General features: G+C 35.7%; 1 protein-coding gene across 3 annotated transcripts in view; it reads right to left on the bottom strand.

The window, feature by feature from the left end:
* The window catches only part of LOC122726418 (ATP-binding cassette sub-family A member 9-like), a 126,184-nt gene that overhangs the window by 84,485 nt on the left and 22,790 nt on the right, over positions 1–18,909 (bottom strand). For all 3 annotated transcript variants that reach the window (XM_043964109.1, XM_043964110.1, XM_043964111.1), the window contains 5 exons: positions 8,628–8,738; positions 6,362–6,537; positions 6,026–6,145; positions 5,670–5,808; positions 4,963–5,053 (listed from right to left, as the gene is read on the bottom strand). In XM_043964109.1, coding sequence (XP_043820044.1) covers positions 4,963–5,053; positions 5,670–5,808; positions 6,026–6,145; positions 6,362–6,537; positions 8,628–8,738 — 637 coding nt within the window. The remainder of the gene's footprint in view (positions 1–4,962; positions 5,054–5,669; positions 5,809–6,025; positions 6,146–6,361; positions 6,538–8,627; positions 8,739–18,909) is intronic.

The following is an 18,909-nucleotide window of genomic DNA, read 5'->3' as shown; positions in this document are numbered from 1 at the left end:
TTATGTACTTACCACCACAACCTTGAAAAAAATCAATATTCATCTGTATATATCATTTCTCTAGGCTTTATGAATGATAAAAAAAAGTCCTTACCACTGACTTTGGCTCTTCAAAAATAGTTCAGTTCAACCTTCACTTCCCACCCCCAACTCCATTATCCTTACAGGACTCTTCCTATTTTGCATTAATATCCTTTTGGAGCTAAATCTTCCATCAACTGACTCTGTGACCCTGCAATGGTATTCATTAAGTATTCTATAAAATATGATCCTTGCCTGATAATTTTTGGGAAAACACAGTGCTAATAGGTAAAAGGGAATGTCCTTTCTTCTCTTGCCTATGTACTACTAGAATTCCTTTTAAAATATTTTAAAATCCAATTGAAATGCTACTTCCTTCACAAAGCCTTCCCTGATTATATACAGTTGGAACAAGGAATCTCTTGTTATTCACATAGCAGTTTATTTTACAGTTTTATAATGCAATTATGTTTTTAAAAATTGGAAAAAATTACTTAAACTTATTATGCAAACTACTAACATATTCCCAATTGTGTCTTCATAAAGATACAATCCCTGAAAACAAATAAAACAACATAAAAGTGTGATTGTGAAATCTCCTAGTAAGAGAACTGAGAGGCAGTGAAGCATGTCCAGATATCCCCCACCAAAATAAGACAGCAAATACACCAAAGAAACTTAAAAAAAAAAAAGAAAGAAAGAAAAGAAAAGAAAAGAAAACCTCCAACAACTAAAAGTGAAGAAAGGAAAGGAATTCTCTGAATGAATCAAGAAAGTCCCCAAGAAGGGAGGGAAAAGCAGTGCAGAGAAAGTGGGGAAACATAAACAAATAAAAATTCATAATATAATCCACTCATAATATGACAAAAAAAAGGATTATGGGATAAGATAATACCAGAATAAAATAATTGGATAATGGTGTGAGGAATGAAAATAGGGCTATAAGCAGGAAAAATTCTCCAAAGGAGCATAGATAGCATAAAACAGAAGCTGGAAAACCTGGAAAGTAGTACATACTTTGGAAAAAAAAAAGAAATGGATTAGAATCCAAAATATTCAATGATATAAGAAGAAACAGAGGAAAAAGAAAAGAATATTGGAAGAATATAGGAGACATCTACCATTAAAAATGACTGACCTGGAAAACAGGTTATGGAAATATAACTTAAGAACTTTCAATTTACCAAGAGAACATGATGAAACAAGGAATTTGAATACCCTCTTAAGGAAATAATAAAATAAAATTCCTGGGCCATATTGAATCCAAAGGGCAACATATAAATTGATATGATACAGTCACCTCCAAAAAGGAATCCCAGATATATCTCATCAAAAAATATGGTCATCAAGCTTCAGAATTATCAGCCTGAATAGAAAATATTACAAGTGAGTAAGAGACAAATAATACACCAAGGGATTCCAGTCAGATACAAAGAGGAATGTCTGGCTAGCTCCCTAAGGACTAGAGGAGGGCTTATAAACATGCCCATGTCTCCCTCATACTCAAAAAACTCACTTGATTTAACAACCTCTGCTAATTATTACCCAATATCTCTCTTCAACTTTGTTCTAAACTCCTTGAGAAGACTACCTAGGTGCCTCCACTTTTCCTTTCATTCTTTTTTTTTTTTTTAACTCTGCAGTCTGGCTTCTGATCTCATCATTCAACTGAAAGTGATCCCTCCAAAGTTAATAATGATCTCTTAATTGGACTCTTCTCAATTTTCATCCATCTTTACTTTTCCACAGCATTTGACATTATCAATTACTCTATTCTTCATTCTCTCTTATATCCAGGTTTTTATTTAACCATTTCTCTGTCTCCTTTGCTAGATATTTATCTATATCATACCTACCAACTGACAAACACAATCGACTGAGAATTGATTGATCCCATTCTTGGGTCAGTGAGTTGCCTGGGCCTGATCAGACATCAACTTGGCTTCTTTATTTTGTAAAACCCCAAACACTCCCCTCTGGAAATTCCCAAGCTTTCTTCATGTACTCTACGTTATGCAAAAGAACTTAACTGGTGAAATTATGAGATACTTAACCTTTTCCTCACCCCACCACTACCACTCTCTCTTAGTACCACCACTACCACGCTGTCCTAGTACCTTATATAGACCGTATTCTCAGTCCTCCTCTTTGGGTACTCCAGCACTTGCTGTGCAGTAACACAAGCTGCAACTCATCTACCCCAATTAAAGATCACAGTTTTGTTTTATTGATTGTTTTATTAAAATTTCAGGTTGACACAACCATAGATGTCCCCCAAGGCTCTTTTCTAGATTCTCTTCTTTTCTTCCTCTATCTTATTTTACTTGATGATCTCATCAGTTCCCCTGGTTTTGATTAGGGCTGGGGTAACTCTCCTTGAGAAACTAAACTAGAGAAATGGACACATCTAAGAAGTAAGGCTGCTGCCTTATTGGCTACAGGGGATAGAGATAACTCCTAAAGTTAGGACCACCACCCCTCATTCAAGTTTTCCCAGCCCCCAAAAGAAACATTCCACTTTCAGGTGATCAGCCCATCTACCTTCTATAAAATGGTTGTTCCTAGTCTGATTAGGGGAGGTCTAAACTTTTCTCTTGGCCAGATCCCCTTGTACTGAATAAAACTTCTTTTATCTTTAATCAGGACGTGTGCAAGAATGTAATTCTTTACAGAGAAATATAGGACCCCCAACACTTATTGCCAGTTCCAATTATCTTTATGCTGATGATATTCAGTTCTACTTACCCAGCCCTAACCTCTCTGCTGACCTCTGGCTTCACATCTCTAACTACCTATTAGACATCTCAAACTAGATGTTGCATACACATCTTAAACTCAAGATGTCTAAAACTGAAATCATCTTTTCCCCAAAACCCAACCTTCTCCTTAATTCTCTTTTTACTGTTGAGAGTACCACCATCCTCCCATACCCCAAGACTCACAACATAGATATCATTCTCAACTCCTCACCTTCAATTGTCAAGTCTAGTCATTTCTACCTTCACAAAATCTCTTATATATGCTACTTCTATCCTCTGACATTGCAACCAACCTGATGCAGGCCCTCACATTTGGAGCGTTGTAATAACATGCTGATTGGTGTCCCTGCTTCAAATCTCTTCACACTCAAATCCATCCTCCACTCCATTGTCAAAGTGATCTTCCCACAGCAGAGTACTGAATATATCACTGCCTCCCTCTCCCTTCTTATCTCCTCTCCCCATTCAATAATAAATACCTATGGCTCCCTACTACCTCCAGGTTCAAATGAAGAATTTTCTGTTGAACATTTAAAGCCTATTATAATCTATCTCCTTCCTTCCTTTCCAGTCTTCTTACACTTTACTCCCCTCCAATCTTCTTGCTGTTCCTCACATATGACATCCCATCTCCTAACTGAGCATTTTCATTTTTCTTTTTCTTTTTTTTTCAGGGCAATGGGGGTTAAGCAACTTGCCCAGGGTCACACAGCTAGTAAGAGTCAAGTGTCTGAGGCTGGATTTGAACTCCGGTACTCCTGACTCCAGGGTCGGTGCTTTATCCACTGTGCCACCTAGCTGCCCCCAGCTAACTGAGCATTTTCAATTGCTATCCTCCATGCCTGGAATGCTTTCCCTCCTCATCTCTGCTTTCTGGCTTCCCTGGCTCCCTTTCAGTCACGACTGAAGTCTTACCTACTGCAAGAAGTTTTTCCTGGTCCTCTTTAATCTTAGGACCTCCCCTCTGGAATTACCTTTAATTTATCCTAAATATATATTGTTTACTGCTTAATTGTGTTCAACTACAGATTACGTCTTTTAAATTTTACTCACTTAGACAATTTAAATGTCAGATTTCCTGTTCAGTTCTGAAATATTATCAGTAAAAGCAAAAGTTTGTGACCTCATTGAAAGATAGTTAATAATATGGGGAAAAATGTAATTCTTTGAAAATAATCACATTCTAGATGCTTTCTTTCTTTCTCACTGAATAGTTGTAATTTAAAATGGTCGTGTTCATGTGAATTTTTTTTCTTGGATGCATTCAAAAATCTTTCCTTTAGGATGATGCTCTAGAAATTGGCAATTACTTTTCTAAGTCTATTAAAGTTAGGATAATTCTTAGTGTTCTCTAAATTATATCTTTTTTAACTTTGTCCTATGTTTCCAACATGTTTAAGCAATTTTCTTACATGATTTCCTAGAATATGGCATTCAGATTTTATTCACATTTTTTCTTGGAAATTAATAATATTTAGATTGTCTTACCAAACGTTGGCTTATAGAAATATGAGAGTTTGGGGCTTTTTTAAACCAGTTTTGTCATGCTTTGATTTGTGTGTTTTTTTCAAGTCTACATTGTTTTCTCTATGAGCCATTTTACTCTTCAGAGAGTCCATTGCTTCATTGAGCTTTTTCATTATATTTTCCTTGTCAGGATTTCCCAGTGAGGATTACTTTACTTTTCTTTTTTCTAATACATATTAACTAAAAGTTTATATATATATATATATATATATATATATATATATATATATACACATACATACACATATATACATACATAGTATGCTATTGTAGGTTATGTGTACTAATATATAATGTATATTATATAACATATATAACTATATATATTTGCTTTGCACATTTGTCATTGTCTTCATGTGATGTGGAGATTTGGTATTTACTCATAGACATGTTCTCTATAACCTGGCTAATTGTTTAGAAGGAATTCCACATCATTCTGTAACCCCTTCTATACCACCCCACTCCAACTAGGTTCAAAATTCCATATGAGCTAGGTATCTTATCCAAGTCTTTTGTCTTATCTAAACTTAAATCATGGTCTGCACATAGTAGGTACTCAAAGAATGTACCTTATTTACACTTTACTTGCTTATACCATTTTGTTATAGCAGTATGGCCAGTATATATTCCCATAGATTTTTCCAAAATGTTGTACCTTAAGTGATATCCAATTCCCCATTTCCTCTTCAGAAACAGAGAAGAACCTGCACACTTCAACTGCCCATTGGACATAAACACTTTCCTATCTGAGCAGAAAGAAATGAATGAGAAAAGTTAGGGCCTTTTCCATTATATACAGTAAGAGAGGTAATTCACAGGCATGTTGACAAATAATGGACTATGTAGTCTAGCTCCATTTAATGTAAAAATTAAAATTTAAAATTCAGGATTTAAACAGGAGCTCATTGAAATTGATATATTAAATGCTTAGTTATGACTTCTAGGTTGTTTCTATGCTTTCTATAACTTTGTTGTTGTTTCGCCAAAATTGTGTCAGAGAAAAGAACTTAAACCATATACTTAGCAAATAACTTAAACTTTCAAATGAACATATACCAATATGTCATTGCTCAATAGCTAAAATATAAAGTCTGATAGCTCTGGGGAAAATAAGATATTTCCAACTAGTGTAGCCTGTCAAGACTATTTGCAATAAATTATTTGCCTTGTTACAGTAGAACAGTATTCACTGAGATCCACAATGTATAGAAACAAATGTAACTCCAGGCATGTTTCATAAACCCTGCCAATCCCAGGTTCTTTTGATGTCTTTCATTTCAGTTCTCAATGCATCAATAACCTTAAATGAGACTAACTGTTCTCATAAATTCTTAAGCATGAGAATAGGAAACTGAAACTCACCAGCCAATATATCAGCCTCATCCATGAACTGCGTACTAAAGAGGATTACTCTTTCTGATTTACGTTCTTTTAGGAGGTGCCACACTTGATGTCTTGAAAAGGGATCCAATCCAGCAGCTGGTTCATCCAACAATAAAATCTATAGAGGATGAAAGCATAAAAAGGATTTTCCCATTCCAAGTGAAATTCTTTCAGAAAGAAACATGGAAATTATAAAACATGCTTTTCACTTTAAAATGTATTGCATTTTCATATAGTTTCCATTTTATCTATATTTAATATAAAAGAAGAGCATGAATTTGTTCCAATAACAACAGATCCTTCTATGAATCACCTCTAATTGCAGAATTTCTTACTTGAGGATCTCCTAAAATGGCAATCGCAAAGGTCAGCTTCCTTTTTTGTCCACCATTTAGGTTTTCTGCAATGGTATCTTGAATGTTTTTCATTTCCAATTCCATAACAACTTTTTGTACCTAAATAAGGGAGTAGATAAGATTCAAAAACCAGAGATTATGGCTTAAATTGCTTTCTTTTTGCTCTCTATTAAACATGGAAAAACTTTTTCTCTTACCGTCTTGCCCAAATTTATGATAATTTAATTGCAGATAGATATTTGAATAGAAATAGAATGAGATTTCTTTGTGTGAATAGTTTCCATCTCTATTACACCAATCCTAACATGTTCCTACCTCTTGTTCCACCTTCTGAGGCTGAATCCCTTTAATTTCAGCAAATAGCTTTAGATTTTCCTTCAAGGTAAGGAAGTCAAAGTGTACATTGAATTGTGGACAAACACCAATTATCTTTCTGATTTCTTTCAAATCAGCCTTGTCTGAGAGTTTGTCATTATAGATGGTAATTGAGCCTACAAATAGAAGTTTAAATAGAGATAAGGGGAGGGGAAAAAGGAATAAGCATTTAAATAATAGATACTACACACCAGACACTGTACTAAGTGCCTTTTAGAAATATTATTCCATTGAATACCAAAAATATTTTGTTAGTCTAGCTTTTGTTCATTAGGGGGGAAATCCTTTATTATATGTATCATATGAAGATGAGATGTGATTTTTAAAAAATAGCTCAAGAAAGCCAACTTTGATGTATAAGTTGAGCATTCTCATAATTAAAATATGATTAATAACATTTTCTCAGCCACCTTTTTTTGCCAGTAGTGGTTGTTTTTCTACCTCTCCATCCTCCAACCTCCCAGAGTCTTTCTTCTTTTAAATAACTTGAAAACTTTTCCAGAGAGCTTTTAATTTTTTGTCGTCATTGCCATCAGCATGGATTTATTTTCCATGTAATAATCTCACCTTAATCTTCTTGTCAACTTCATTTTAAATATAAAACTGTCCAGATTCTTCCTGATTAAGCCTTGAATGAATTAGAATTAGTGAAGTATAGTCCCTAAAATTCTGTGTTTGGGATAAAGATGACCTGGGTTCAAATCTTGACCCTTTCACTTACCAGTCAGATGAGCACTTGGGCATTTGCTTAAAGATTTAAACTCCATGTGCCTCAGGCAGCTTCCTAAGATTTATCTACTATGTCACAGATAGGTTGTGACATTGATAAAATCACATGTAAAGATATATGACAATACACATGACTTAACAACAATTGATGGCCAAATTAAGAATGAGATGTACACTATTGATTAGAGAAATTAAAATTAAAACAACTCTGAGGCACCACCTGACACCTATCAGATTGGCTAATGTGACAAAAAAGGAAAATAAGAAATGTTGGAGAAGCTGTGGAAAAATTGGAACACTAGTGCATTGTTGGTGGAGCTATGAACTTATCCAACCATTCTGGAAAACAATTTGGAATTATGCCCAAAGGGCTATAAAACTGTGCATACCTTTTGACCCAGCAATACCACTATTAGGTCTTTTCCCCAAAGAGATCATACAAAAGGGAAAAGGACGCACATGTACAAAAATATTTATAGCTGCTCTTTTGGTGGTGGCAAGGAATTGGAAATTGAGGGGTTGCCTATCAACTGGGGATTAGCTGAACAAGTTGTGGTATATGAATGTAATAGAATTCTATTGTGCTATAAGAAATGATGAGCAGGCGGATTTCAGAGAAACCTGGAAGGACTTGCATGAACTGATGATGAGTGAGATGAGCAGAACCAGGAGAACATTGTACACAGTGTCATCAACATTATGTGTTGATCAACTCTGATAGACTTGATTCTTCTCAGCAATACAATGGTCCAAGATAGTTCCAAAGGACTCATGATGGAAAATGCTCTCCAAATCCAGAAAAGAAAACCACTATGGATTCTAGATGCAGATTGAAGCATACTATTTCTATGTTTTTTGTTTTTCTTTTTGAGGTTTTTCCTTTTTGCTCCGATTCTTCTTTCACAGCATGACTAATGCAAAAATATGTTTAATGTGATTGTACATATATGACCTATATCAGATTACTTGCTGTCTTGGGGAAGGGGAGGGAGGGGAGAGAGGGAGAAAAAATTGAAACTAGAAATCTTATAAAAATGTTGAAAACTATCTCTACATGTAACTGGAAAATAATAAAATACTTTTATAATTTTTAAAAAAAGAATGAGATGTACAGCCTCATGAATTCTCTTGAGGCACATCATCTTTCAGATTTGGCTCAGAGTGAACACTCTCAGACTACAATAGTTTTACTGAGAATCAGTAAAAGATATAGGAACCAATAATTCTTTATGAAGCCTTTTGTGATCTTCAACAAATATGAGGTCCCTTCTATGAATTACTTCTATCTTACACTTAATGCTGTCCCACCTCCCAACTTCATCCACTTCTATTTTAGCCCTTAGTTGAGCTGGGTAGATCCACCACAGGACTATACAACCATATACAAAGACTACACCAAGCCATACAACCTCTTCACATATATATTTTGAACTTATAATAACCCCTACACTTTGCCTTGGGGAAACTGATTTCTCACCTTCTGTTGGAACAACCAGTCCACTAAGGATATTTAGAAGTGTTGACTTTCCTGCTCCATTGTGACCAAGTATTGCAGTGATCTGGCCTTCATAGACGTCCAATTGTAAACCTAGCAGTAAAATGAAAATGTCATGTTTTTACTTTTAAATACTAATACTATACATATCATTATATTCTGGGGAAAATTCAGAATGAGAACATAAATTTATTTAGTGCCCAGCTCTAATAATCAATGATTTCATGGTGTTTTCATAGTCACTGACAGTAAAATAAGGAAACAACTTATATAAGATCAAGTATTTCTTCCAAGTATAATACATGTATGCTTTAAGGGGATGTAACAAATGTTTTTACTCACTGATAAATTAATGAGAAATTGCTGAAGGAGGGGGAAAAGACATCTGAATCACTATAACTCACTGAAAACATCATGCTAAAAAGCATAAGAGCAAGCACACAGGCCTAACTTCGCTCCATTGGTGACAGAGAAAGTGTGAGAGCATCATCCATTATCCAAATCCTGTGCAAACATGCCATTGTGAAATAGGTGTACAATACTGATGAATTTCTCTTGGCAACCAAACTTTGACATGGTCTTCCACAAGACCTCATGACTGACAGTATCAAAGGTATCTAGAAGATCAATAAACATTGTGTACAGACCTCTGTTCTGCTCCTGACATTTCTCCTGGATTTGTCAGGCACCAAACACTATATTGATCATTCCCAGGCCCTTTCTGAAGTCCCATTGGCTCTCATGTAGATAACAATCTTCCACGTAAAGGATCAGCCTACTAAAGAGGGCTCTGGCAAGAATCTTGCCAGCAATGACCAAGAGAAACTCCCCTGTGGTTTTCACATGACAACCCATTTCTTTTTTATGGAGAAGAACAATGAAGACATACTTGAACTCCTGGGGGAATAATCTCCTCTTGCCATATAACCCAGAAAATTTCAGTCATTGTATGAGCAGTGGATCTGTAACAATTGGAATGATGCCACCTGCTGGAAACTTACTGTAGAAAAACTCTGCCATGAGGTGAAGGTCTCTGAGGGCAAGACCATGCATCTTTTCTTTGGTGTCAGGAAGTGATTTTTGCTTGTGGGAGGAAGAAGGGGGGAGCCTGGCGCTCTGACTCACTCTTTTTCCTGAGGACTCCAGTGGAGAAGGGAGCTAGAAATGTGCTCTCCCTTTAATAGATAGATAAATCCAGGCCTTTCTCTCTCTCTTTACCAAATTCTTATTCTCCTTAATAAATGCTTAAAAGTCTAACTCTTGCTAAAGCTTATTATTTATTGGCGACCACTCATTAGATATTTTAGACAGACTAGCTAGAATTTTAGCCCTTTACAGATCCTCTGCTTTATAAATCTCTGATTGAATAGAATCAGCACCAGGCCCCATGAGAGGATCCTAATGACATTGAAAACCTGTTCTTCAGCAATAAGTTCAACTAGAGAGGGATTGACTTAAATCTGAGTATATGATCAATGATTTTAGCATTGGTCGATGATAATCTGTTGAGAACACTATGGAAGTAAAGGTTGAGCCTATCTTCTCCAGGATCATGAGCTGATCACTAATCAGTGTGGCTCCATCAGTGTTAATTAGTTGAGATCTGCCAGAGTTTTTGGCTCATCAATAATCTTCAGTGCTTTGGATTGCTGCTATCAGCATAAACCTGAATTTTATCTGTCTTCTTACTGAGCCAAGAATCCTGCATCTCTCTAAGCTTTGTTTGAATTTTACTTTTGATGGAGAAGTTGAAAGGAAATAAAACAAATGAAGAGACTGATTAGAAACTAGGGAAGGGAAAAATGAAGTGGTAGTAGAGTGAAAACAGATCACTTCACTTATAGATCACAATCTATCTCTTTTACTACCTTCTGCTTTGTAAAGAGAGGAATGCACAGCCAAGATTGCAGAGAGTAGTCAGCAAATCACCTCAGCTCTCCTTCTGTTACCTCAAAAATAACATTAAATCAAGTCTCTAGATGGATTCTGAAACTACAGAACCTGAAAAGTGACAGAGAGACACAGTCTTCCAAACAGAGATAATTTAAAAGACTTCAGGAAAGGTTGGTCTCACTGGGGCAAAAGGGAGGCACAGTGCATCATGGCTGCACAGTACTGAAGGGGTCAGGGCAAGTCAGCAGGAAGCTGTAGGCCACTGCCAAGCAACTGAGGCCCCTGGATCCTGGCTCAACAAGCTGGGGGCGCAGTAGGACAGTGGCAAAACCGACCTGTACCATCCAAGAGGGCAGGTTGCCAGCTGGACAGCCACCCATAGGACAGGTGAGACCAGACTTACTGATCCCAGTGTGCAGCCAGCAAGGCCAGGGCTGTGAGAAATCCACAAGCCATAGAGGCCTCAGTGTAGAAAGCCAGTGGCACAGTCTCTATACCCCCACACAAGAAACTTGAAACAGGGACCCTGGTGCCCCCAGAACAGACCTCAACTTAAAAAAAAAGCTGCAGTATGAGTAAGAAATAAAAAAGAGCTCTCACCATTGAAAGCTTCTGTATCAACAAGGAAGAGGCAAGCACAAACTCAGATGAGGACAATACTCCCAAATTGCCTACATGTGAAGCCTCAAGAGGGAAGATGAATTGGTCTCAAGAACAAAAAACCTTCTTGGAAGAGCTCAAAAAGGATTTTAAAAATCAATTAAGAGAAAGGGGGCAGCTAGGTGGCGCAGTGGATAAAGCACCGGTCCTGGATTCAGAAGTACCTGAGTTCAAATCCGGGCTCAGACATTTGACACTTAGTAGCTGTGTGACCCTGGGCAAGTCACTTAACCCCCATTGCCCTGCAAAACAAAAACAAAAACAAAAACAAAAACAAAAACAAAAAAACAGAAATGGGGAGAGAAATGAAAGCAACACAAGAAAATTATGAAGAAAGAATTGGCAGTTTGGAAAAGGAAGCACAAAGATTGACTGAAGGAAACAATTCCTTAAAAAATCATCTGGCCAAGTGGAAAAAAGGTGCATAATCTCATTGAAGAAAACAATGCTTTAAGAATTAAAATTGAACAGTTGGAAGATAATGACTCGATGAGACACCAGGAATCAGTCAAGTAGAATCAAAAGAATGAAAAAATAGAAGAAAATGTGAAATACATCATTGGAAAGACAACTGACCAGATCGAGGAGAGAAAATTTGAGAATCATTGGACTGCCTGAAAGCCATGATCATAAAAAGAGTCTAGAAACCACATTCCAGGAAATTATTAAGGAGAACTACCCTGATACTATAGAATCGGGATAAAATAGTCATTGAAAGAATCCAGTGAACACCTCCTGAAATAGACCCCAAAAGGAAAACTCCAAGGAATATTGTAGCCAAATTCCAGAATTATCAGGTGAAGGAGAAAATACTCCAAGCAACCAGAAAGAAGCAATTTAAGTATCATGGAGCCACAGTCAGGATTGCTCAGGACCTGGCAGCTTCAACATTAAAGGATCATAAGGCTTGGAATATGATATTTTGGGAAGGCAAAAGAGCTTGGATTGCAGCCAAGAATCTATTACCCAGCAAAACTGAACATTATCTTTCAGGGGAAAGATGGGCATTCAATGAAATTGGGGACTTTCAAGGTTTCCTGATGAAAAGACCAGATCTGAATAGAAAATTTGATCTTAACATACAAGACTCAAGAGAAGTTTAAAAAGGTAAACAGGGGGGAAAAAGTTACTCAATGAGGTTAAACTGTTTATATCCCTACATGGGAAGATAATACGTATAACTCTTGAGAACTGTATATGTATTTGGGCAGACAGAAGGTATACACAGAGGGTATAAATATAAACTCTCTTTGATGTGATGATATCTAGAAAATTAAGGGGTTAAAAAGGGAGTTTGTGGGGAGAAGAGGAAAGGGGAAGTGGAATGGGGTGAATTATATCATATGAAGAGGTGAAAAAAACCTATTATTATAATGAGATAGAAGGGAGGGGTGAACGTTGTTTCAACCCTACTCTCACTAGATTTGATTCAAAGAGGGAATAACATATAAATTTATTTGGATAAAGAAACTTAACTTATTCTTTAGGGGAGTAAAAGGGTAAGGGGAAATGGGGGGGACTGATCGGGGGTGATAAAAAGGGAGGGCAGATTGGGGAAATAGGGGTAAGAAGCAAGACATTGATGAGGAGGAATAGGGTGAAAGGAAGGGGGAAAGTACAAAGGGGTAAATGGAATGGAGGAGAATAGACAGCTAGTAACAATAAGTGTGAATGTGAATGGGATGAACTCTGCCAAAAAACAGAAGCGAATTGCAGAGTGGATTGAAAACCAGAATCCTACAATATGCTGTTTACAAGAAACACATTTGAAGCAGAGATATATACACAGAGCAAAGGTAAAAGGCTGGAGCAGAATATATTATGCTTCAGCTGAAGTAAAAAAAGCATAAGTAGCAATCCTTATCTCAAACAAAGAAAAAGCAAAAATAGATCTAATTAAAATAGATAATGAAAGAAACTACATCTTACTAAAAGGTACTAGATATATATATATATATATATATATATATATAAAATGAAGTAATATCAATATTAAACATGTATATGGCAAGTGGTATAGCATCCAAATTCTTAGAAGAGAAGTTAAATGAGTTACAAGAGGAAATAGACAGTAATACTATACTAGTGGGGGATCTGAATCTTCCCCTCTCAGAATTAGATAAATCTAGCCACAAAATAAATAAGAAAGAAAGAAATGAAAGAGATGAATAGAATACTAGAAAAGTTAGACATGATAGATGTCTGGAGAAAACTGAATGGAGATAGAAAGGAATATACCTTTTGCTCAGCAGTACATGGCACATTTTCAAAAACATCATAGTCAAATGTAGAAAGGCAGAAATAGTAAATGCATCCTTCTCAGATCATGATGCAATAAAAATTACATGTAATAAAGAGCCATGGAAAGGTAGACTGAAAATCAATTGGAAACTAAATAATTTCATTCTAAAGAATGAGTGGGTCAAATAACAAATCATAGAAACAATCAATAACTTTATCCAAGAGAATGACAATAATGAGACAAAATACCAGAATCAATGGGATGCAGCCAAACAGTGCTTAGGGAAAATTTTATAGCTCTAACTACTTACATGAATAAAAAAGAGAAAGAGGAGATCAATAAATTGGGCATGCAACTTAAAAAGTTAGAAAAAGAACAAATTAGAAATCCCCAATTGAATACTAAATTAGAAATCCTGAAAATTAAAGGAGAAATTAATAAAATTGAAAGCAAGAAAACTATAGAATTAATCAATAAAATGAAGAGCTGGTTTTATGAAAAAAAACCCAATAAAATAGATAAACCACTGGTTAATTTGATTTAAAAAAGAAAAAAAACATATTACCAGTATCAAAAATGAAAGAGGTGATTCTACCACCAATGAAGTGGAAATTAAAGCAATAATTAGGAACTATTTTGCCTAACTGTATGCCAATAAATTTGACAATCTAAATGAAATGGATAAATATTTACAAAAATACAAACTCCCCAGGTTAACTGAAGAGGAAATAAAATCCTTAAATAAGCCGGTATTAGAAAAATATATTGAACAAGCAATTAATGAACTCTCTAATTAAAAATCCCCAGGGCCAGATGTGTTTACAGGTGAATTCTACCAAACATTTAAAGAACAATTAATTCTAATATTATACAAATTATTTGGAAAAATAGGTGAAGAAGGAGTTCTACCAAATTCATTTTATGACACAAATATGGTGGTGATACCAAAACCAGGCAGAGCCAAAACAGAGAAAGAAAATTATAGACCAATTTCCCTAATGAATATTGATACTGAAATCTTAAATAAGATATTAGCAAGGAGATTATAGCAAGTGATCACCAGGATAATGCACTATGACCAGGTGGGATTTATACCAGGAATGCAGGGCTGGTTCACCATTAGAACAACTATTAATATAGTCAACCATATCAATAAGAAAACTAACCAGAATCATATGATTATCTCAATAGATGGAGAGAAAGCTTTTGACAAAATACAGGACCCATTCCTAATAAAAACACTAGAGAGCTTAGGAATAGGTGGAGCTTTCCTTCAAATAATAAGCAGTATCCACCTAAAACCATCAGAAAGCATTATATGTGATGGAGATAAGTTAGAGGCCTTCCCAATAAGATCAGGGGTGAAACAGGGATGTCCATTATCACCTCTTATTTAATATTGTACTAGAAATGTTAGCCTTAGCAATCAGAGAAGAAAAAGGAATTAAAGGAATTAGAATAGGCAAGGAGGAAACAAAACTATCACTTTTTGCAGATGATATGATGGTATACTTAGAGAATCCTAGAGAATCAACTCAAAAATTACTTGAAACAATTAACAACTTTAGCAAAGTAGCAGGATATAAAATAAATCCACATAAATCATCAGCATTTCTATACATGACCAACGAAGTCCAGCAGCAAGAGATAGAAAGAGAAATTCCATTTAAAGTAACAGTAGATAATATAAAATACTTGGGAGTCTACTTGCCAAGACAAACCCAGGAACTCTATGAACACAATTACCAAACACTTTTCACACAAATAAAATCAAATCTAAATAATTAGAAAGATATCAATTGCTCATGGATAGGCTGAGATAATATAATAAAATGACAATTCTACCTAAATTAATTTACTTATTCAGTGGAATACCAATCAGATTACCTAAAAATTATTTTATAGAGCTAGAAAAAATAATAACAAAATTCATCTGGAAAAACAAAAAGTCAAGAATATCAAGGGAAATAATGAAAAAAAAATGCACAGGAAGGCGAGTTAGCTGTACCAAATATGAAGCTCTACTATATCATGGCAGTCATCAAAACTATCTGGTACTGGCTAAGAAATAGAGTGTAGGACCAATGGAATAGGCTAGGCACAGGAGACACAGTAGTAAAAGACATTAGCAATGTACTGTTTGATAAACCCAAAGACTCCAGCTTCTGGGACAGGAATTCAGTATTTGACAAAAACTGCTGTAAAAATTGGAAGATAGTATGGCAGAAATTAGGCATAAACCAACATCTTATACCTTATACTAAAATAAGGTCAAAATGGGTACATGATTTAGACATAAGAGGTGATACCATAGGTAAATTAGGAGAGAAAGGAATAGTTTACCTTTCCGGTCTTTGGAAAGGAGAACAGTTTATAACCAAACAAGAGATAAAGAATATTATGAAATGCAAAATGGATGATTTTGATTACATTAAATTAAAAAGTTTTTGTACAAACAGAAGCAATGCATCCAAAATTAGAAGGGAGGCAGAAAGCTGGGAAACAATTTTTATGGTCAGTACTTCTGATAAAGGCCTCATTTCTTTCTTTCTTTTTTTTTTGCAGGGCAATGAGGGTTAAGTGACTTGCCCAAGGTCACACAGCTAGTAAGTGTCAAGGGTCTGAGGCCGAATTTGAACTCAGGTCCTCCTGAATCCAGGGCCGGTGCTCTATCCATTGCACCACCTGGCTGCCCCCAGCCTCATTTCTAAAATATATTGGGAACTAAATCAAATTTATAAGAATCCAAGTCATTCCCCAATTGAGAAATGGTCAAAGGATATGAACAGGCAGTTTTCTGATGAAGAAATCAAAGCTATCTATTGCCATATGAAAAAATGCTCTAAATCACTATTGATTAGAGAAATGCAAATTAAAACAACTCTGAGGCACCACCTGACACCCATCAGATTGGCTAATATGACAAAAAAAGGAACATAACAAGTGTTGGAGAAGCTGTGGAAAAATTGGAACACTAATGCATTGTTGGTGGTGCTGTGAACTGATCTAACCATTCTGGAGAGCAATTTGGAATTATGCCCAAAGGGCTATAAAGTTGTGCATAGTCTTTGACCCAGCAATACCACTTTGGGGTCTTTTCCCCAAAGAGATCATAAAAAAGGGAAAAGGACCCACATGTACAAAAATATTTATAGCTACTCTTTTCATGGTGGCAAAGAATTGGAAATTGAGGGGATGCTCACCAATTGGGGAATGGCTGAACATGTTGTGGTATTGGAATGTAATGGAATTCTATTGTCCTGTAAGAAATGATAAGCAGGTGGAGTTCAGAGAAACCTGGAAGGACTTACCTGAACTGATAATGAGTGAGATGAGCAGAACCAGAAGAACATTATACACAGTATCATCAACACTATGTATGGACCAACTGTGATAGATTAGTGAAGACATAAGCTCTTCCTTTTAACTTAGTTCAAATACAGGTGGTCCTAAAACATACTTAAAAGCTTAGAAGTATAACATTTTGATGGTACATTATTAAAAGGGAATAAAATAAGCTAATAAAGAAATCTAGAAATAAACTTTAATAATTCGATTAAATTTGATAAGCATTTATTAAGTGTTTTTCATGTGCCAAGTACTGTTCTAAGTATTGGAGGTACAAAAGCAAACAATAAGCTTCCTTTCTACCAAAGGGAAACAACATAGACACAAATAAATATTTAAAAATAAATAGACAAAATATTCATAGAAGTATTTTTTTCTTTTGTTGTATGTAGAAACAATACAGGGCTTTGGTGGGAAGTAGTTTTTGAGTTAAGCCTTGAAAAGAGTAGACTTTTTAAGAGGTAGAAGTGATAAGGGAGAACATTTCAGGTATGAGACACAACCTATAAAAAGGTAGCAAGTTAGGAGATGGAATGTCACATTTGGAGAGCATCAAGTTGACTGTTTTGGTTTGAATGAAATGTATATGAAGAGGAATTTGAATTTTATCTTACAAGAATAAGGGAAACCATTGAAGTTTCTTAAGTAGTGAGTGACATGGTCAAACCTGTGATTTAAGAATATCACTTAGACAACTGTATAAAGAATGGATTAAAGAAGCAACATTTAGTATGTAAGAAAACCAGTTAGGAGTTTATTGTAAGAGTTCAGCAAAAAGCCTAAATTAGAACAGTGGAGTCTCACAGATGAGTGAGAGAAATTTTGGAAGTAGAATTGAAATGATTTGATAAGTAATAATGGAGTAATAATTTGATATAGGGAGGAATTAGTACATGAGGGAGAACAGTTAAGGAGTTTATTGATTAGAAAAAATGTATGGGTGCAGCTAGGTGGTGCAGTGGATAGAGCAGCAGTCCTGGAGTCAGGAGTACCTGAGTTCAAATGCGGCCTCAGACACTTAACACTTGCTAGCTGTGTGAACTTGGGCAAGTCACTTAACCCCAATTGCCTGACCAAAAAAAAAAATGTATGACTAAAAAGATAGTGGTGCTCTTAAGAGAAATAGGAAAGTTAGGAGAAGGAGTGTGTTTAAGGGTGGAAATTAATGAGTTCTATTCTTGGGTATTCTGTGTTTGAGATTCCTAAGGTATATTCAGATGGTGATATATAGTACTCAGTCAAAAATATAGGACTCATGACAGTGAGGACTGGATTTGGGAGTCATCTGTATACTGATATGAATTTTGAAACCATGACAACTAATTAGGTGAGAGAGACAGACACAGGGACAGAGGACAGAGACAGACAGACAAAAAGAGAAAGAAAGAGAGAGAGAGAGAGCCCATACAGTAGGAGACAGAATATGGATGATAAGTTGGCAAAATAGAGAGAAGAATGGATCAGACAGGTAGAAAACCAATATTATAATTAAAATCCCAGTGAGGAGAGGAGAGGCTGGACAAGGGAGTAATCTCTGCAAAGAAGTCAAATTATGAGTCTAACAATCAAGCAATTGCTGACTTTGCTGAGCATGATTTCTGTCAAGTTGTGAGGTTAGAAGACAGAGTACAGGAAGATGAGAAGTAAATGGAAGGAAAGAACTTGGAGGTAATGGGTATATACAGTATTTTCTAGTATTTGTGCTATGCAAGGTAAAAGAGTCAGAATGATAGTTGGAGAGAGGTCAATGAAAGATATTGGGTAGGGGAGGATATGTGAATCTGAGTTATTTTTTTAGACAATGGGAAAGGAATTAGAGAGAAAGAGGGGATGATGAAAGGGTCATATAGTTAAAGGAGATGAAAGGAAGTGGATCAAGAAATGAATGGAGAGGTTGAATCTGGGAAGGATAAGGACTTTTTCTTCTGAGACTGGATCAAGGGAAGAGGGAATGCATGGTGATGTTGCAGCGATTTAAAGTAGGGAGAAGTTAGAGATTAGGATAAATGGCCTCACTTTTTTCTCAGTAAAACATTAAATGAGAACTCCCACAGTAAGGGAGAAGGGAGGTGGGGTATAGGTATTTTGAGGAAAGAAAATAAATTTGGAATAGATACTGTT

The sequence above is a fragment of the Dromiciops gliroides genome, chromosome 4, assembly GCF_019393635.1.
Source record: "Dromiciops gliroides isolate mDroGli1 chromosome 4, mDroGli1.pri, whole genome shotgun sequence".
Lineage (NCBI taxonomy): Eukaryota > Metazoa > Chordata > Mammalia > Microbiotheria > Microbiotheriidae > Dromiciops > Dromiciops gliroides.
The sequence above is the reverse complement of the archived record's forward strand: the minus strand, read 5'-3'. Positions and strand labels throughout refer to the sequence as shown.